Source organism: Mus pahari, chromosome 2 (genome assembly GCF_900095145.1).
Source record: "Mus pahari chromosome 2, PAHARI_EIJ_v1.1, whole genome shotgun sequence".
NCBI classification, from domain to species: domain Eukaryota; kingdom Metazoa; phylum Chordata; class Mammalia; order Rodentia; family Muridae; genus Mus; species Mus pahari.
Window position 1 is genome coordinate 57732318 of NC_034591.1, and position 4537 is coordinate 57736854.

Below are 4537 nucleotides of genomic sequence, written 5' to 3' on the forward strand. Positions count from 1 at the left end.
TGGGCTGGTGAGATGGCTCAGTGGGTAAGAGCACCCGACTGCTCTTCCAAAGGTCCAGAGTTCAAATCCCAGCAACCACATGGTGGCTTATAACCATCTGTAACAAGATCTGACGCCCTCTTCTGGAGTGTCTGAAGACAGCTACAGTGTAATTACATATAATAAATAAATCTTTAAAAAAAAATAAATACATCTTTTTTTTTTAAAAAAAAAAAAAAAAAGAGATTTCCTTTTTCCTTTTAAGGAAAATCAACCTTACTGAGAAATGTCCAAACTTATCAATTTCTGTTCTGGGGGTCAAATTCCAAGCCTCACACATGCTAGGTACATGTTCTAATGGTGAGTTCAGCCTCCCCTCCCTTCCAGGCCCGATCAAAACTTTTAGTGTCTTAACATTCTCCCAGCAGCTTATGGCTCTGTCAAGAACAGAGACATAATTTCCATAGCGGTTTCTGAGGACTGAAGGCAGTTTTCAGTATGCATCAGGGTAAAACTGGAGAGAAAGAGTTTCAGAAGCACCCTGTTGAAGAGTGGAAGAGATGGCTCAGTGGTTAGGAGCATTTGCTGTTCTTGTAGAGGATCAGGGTTTAGTTCCCAGCACACATATCAGGCAGCTCAAAACTGCCTTTAATCCCAGATTTAGGGAGTGCAACACCCTCTTCTGGCTTCTGTGGACACCTGCATCGATAAACACAGGCACACACACATAAAATCAAAATAAATAATCTTTGAAAGAATACTGCCTTGAGGGGCTGGAGAGAGGGCTTAGTGGTTAAGAGCCCTGGCTGCTCTTCCAGAAGTCCTGAGTTCAATTCCCAGCAATCACATGGTGGCTCACAACCATCTATAATGGGATCAATGCCTTCTTCTAGTATGTCTGAAGACAGCTACAGTGTACTCATATATATATATATATATATATATATATATATATATATATATACACACATATATATATATATATATATATATATTCAATTTTAAAAAAGGAGAATACTGCCTTGCACTCGAAACCATTTAGATTACCATTTAAACAATCAAAGTCCAATTTTACAGGATGCAGTTTACATCTTACATATATACTTGTACTGGCTTTAACTGGACACTTTAATGGTTTGGGGCAATGTTACATAGTCTTAAAACCATCACCACAACTTGGATATGTATCACAGCTCCTTAGAGACTGCTATTTTCTCCCAACCATAATAAATCTGCAAGCCCTAACTTTGTCTCTCACCCTAGTAAAAGCTTTTCTGTGCTGATGTTGTCACGTTTTATAACACCAGGTGTGCTCCTTAGAGCTGTTGTTGTGAAAAATAATTTCTCCAGTACACGTAGGGCTATCTTCTGTCCATTATAATTACAACATGTCTCAAACAGCATCTGCAAGGATGCAGAGACTTAAAGCAATGTCACAGCCTTTCAGAAATCAGGAATCATTTCAGCTGACTTAGTAAATTCAACAGGGTGGCACACAGTGCTATCAGTAACATGGACTTCAGACCATAGTAAGGGAGGCCTCCGCTCTGGGTTCTACTGTCACTGTTTGTAAAACTCCTTCGAATCTACAGGGCTGAGTTCTTGTAGTCTTTCCTTTATAGCATGATGCTTAGAATACTGAATTTCTACCCATGCAATGTCTAGTCTGCATGCTTGAGTAGGGCTCTGAATTGGGTCTGAAAAACCCTAAAGGGTAAGAGTCTAACAAATTCTGGGATAAATGGGTGCCTAGAGCTTGAATTTGTTGGTTCCTCGAGGGTCCACGGTGATGCACAAAGTCCTTGTAGAGCAGGTTTGGGGTGAGAAGGGTTAAAGGCTGAGAATTGGGACTAGATCTTTGTGCTCTGCCATACACATCAAAGAATTCCAATATTTCCAAATTGGAGTCCAAGCTTTTGCATTTTTGCATTTTGTTGTTTTTGTAAGGTAGAATGATAAAACATTTTAGCTAGTAATTTTGCTGGGATGATTTTGAAGTTTTCAATCTTTGGACATATGGAACATGGTTGTTCTTTGTATGGTTTCATTTCTATGACATGTTCAGCATAGTCAAATAAACAGGGACAGAAAACAGATGACTGGTTGACAGAGGCTAGAGAATGCAAAATGATGAATTCTGCTGTGCATTGTAGGGTTTGATTTTTCTTTCTTTCTTTTTCTTTTTTTCCCGAGACAGGGTTTCTTGTTAAAGCCGGGCGTGGTGGTGCACACCTTTAATCCCAGCACCCGGGAGGCAGAGGCAGGCGGTTTGCTGAGTTTGAGACCTGCCTGGTCTACAAAGTGAGTTCCAGGACAGCCAGGACTGTACAGAGAAACACTGTCTCAAAAAACCAAAAAAAAAAAAAAAAAAAAAAAAAAAAAAAAAAACCGCTAGGCGTGGTGGTACACGCCTTTAATCCCAGCACTCGGGAAGCAGAGACAGGTGGATTTCTGAGTTCCAGGTCAGCCTGGTCTACAGAGTGAGTTCCAGGACAGCCAGGGCGGTTAAACAGAGAAATCCTATCTTAAAAAACGTGTAACAAAAAGCAAAGCAAAAGCAAAACAAACAGAAGTCACCTTATAGTAAAAACCTGGGTTCATTCCTGCTCATGATTAAACGTTGGTTCTCAGATTGGACTATGTCTCACCCATAGCCTTAACTACAAATGGTTCTGTACTGACCGTTCCAAGAATGACAAACCATGCCGTTGTTTCTAAGTTGTTTAGAACCATCTTGCAACCCTACCTTTGTTTCAAAAGGCTATATGACTACCTTGTTATTATGGCTAGCTACCATGACAGTTTCAGGAGGTAGTTAGGACTACCTTGTTATTACTTGTTATTGTTGTATTCTGCTCCTATAACACACCTCTCCCCCCTATTTTTCCCCATTTCAACCCCCAACACCTAAGCTCTATAAAAACCTTGTCTTCCTCACATCCAATGCTCATCTCTCCAGACTGGTCTTAGAGAGAGGCAGCCCGTGTGCACAAATAAAAAAGCTTGCTTTAATTAATTTGGTCATGATGATTTGGGGTGGTGGTCTTTCTCCTCCCATCTTTAGGATTAACATTGTCTTGTGGAAATATTTTGGTATCACTTCTGCCTCCAGACTATCCTTTGGTTCAGCAGGTACCAGCAGAAACGAGCAGAACACAGACAGGAATTGCCAGACAAGTGGAGCTGTTGTCGTCCTAGGCAAAACGGAAGTGGTTCTTGAAAATTACCTTCCCAAGAAACTTGCCTTTGAAATATACTTCCTAGTTGTAATAGTAATTCTAAATTGCCTTTTCTTAAACTACATTCCTAAGGAGAGACACAACCACATTTTCATCCTCAGCACAAGCAACAAGGATCCGCTCCCTTGAGAGAGGCACCTACTCTTTCAGCGGAAACAGGCGGAACCAAGAAGCTGAGGACACTGGTTCTGGGGCGAGCTCTTCTCTCAGAAGGACCGGCCTCCGGGCGGCGTTGCCGTGGAGACGGAGCCCGCTGTGTGAATGTGGCAACTCGCAGAAGCACAGCCTTTGTAGACTATCTGCAGCGGGGGCTCACAGGACCGACGCCAAGATGGTTAGTGGCTCTGAATAGTAAGGGTGGGGTATTTTGAATAGGTTTGTACCTGGGCTTAGAGTTCTCAACGCACTGTTGGATAGAATCTAGGTGCGTCTCTAGAGGGCGATCCCTTTATCCCTCCAGTGTTTCCACTGGGAATAGGGAGGGATGCGAAGAAATAAATATACCTCGATGCTCTCCTCCCTCCTACTTCTTCATTTCCCGATACTAGATTGTGGACTGGAAAAAAACAATCTTGGAAGACAGAGGTAGTAGAAGCTGCGTGAGTGTTTGTCTCTTGTGGATAAAGTTGTTGGAAGTAGCTATTCTGTTCCCCTTCAGTAGTAGGTGATGGTCCTCTTACTAAAATGCGCAATAAAAAAAGAATCTGAATAAACTTCCTAGGTTTTCATGGTAAGGACGTGACATGTAGCTCTGACTGAGAGCTGCTACTCTCAGTTGTTTTTTTTTTTTAAAGATTTATTTATTATACATAAGTACACTGTAGCTGTCTTCAGAAGAGGGCATCAGATCTCATGGGTGGTTGTGAGCCACCATGTGGTTGCTGGGATTTGAACTCAGGACCTTTGGAAGAGCAGTCAGTGCTCTTAGCCACTGAGCCATCTCACCAGCCCCTACTCTCAGTTTTAAAATGACTTTTGATATTGTTTGTTTTACAGATGCTTTCAAGGGCCAAACCCGCTGTGGGCGGGGAGTCGCCGCACACTGACAAAAGAAAGAAGAAAGGGAGGAAGATTCCAAAACTAGAGGATCTACTTTCGCAAAGAGATTTCACTGGCGCCATTACCCTATTGGAGGTAATGTCCAAAGAAAGCTTACTTCTCAGCCTGGTGGATGGTGGGTTGAATGCTGGTTACCATGCTGTTGGGACAGGTGGGCACATTATGGGTAGTCCAAACAATTATAGCCAGATGCATATTCCAGACTCCAAGGTAACTATACAACTCTTTTTTTTTTTTTTTTTTTTTTTTTTTTTTTTTTT

General features: G+C 41.9%; 1 protein-coding gene across 1 annotated transcript in view; it reads left to right on the forward strand.

The window, feature by feature from the left end:
* Window positions 1-3458: 3458 nt before the first annotated feature.
* Ttc26 (tetratricopeptide repeat domain 26) overlaps window positions 3459-4537 on the forward strand; it is a 51073-nt gene continuing 49994 nt past the window's right edge. The window contains exons 1-2 of the mRNA XM_021190438.2: window positions 3459-3552; window positions 4215-4352. Coding sequence (XP_021046097.1) covers window positions 3550-3552; window positions 4215-4352 — 141 coding nt within the window. The 5' untranslated portion in view covers window positions 3459-3549. The remainder of the gene's footprint in view (window positions 3553-4214; window positions 4353-4537) is intronic.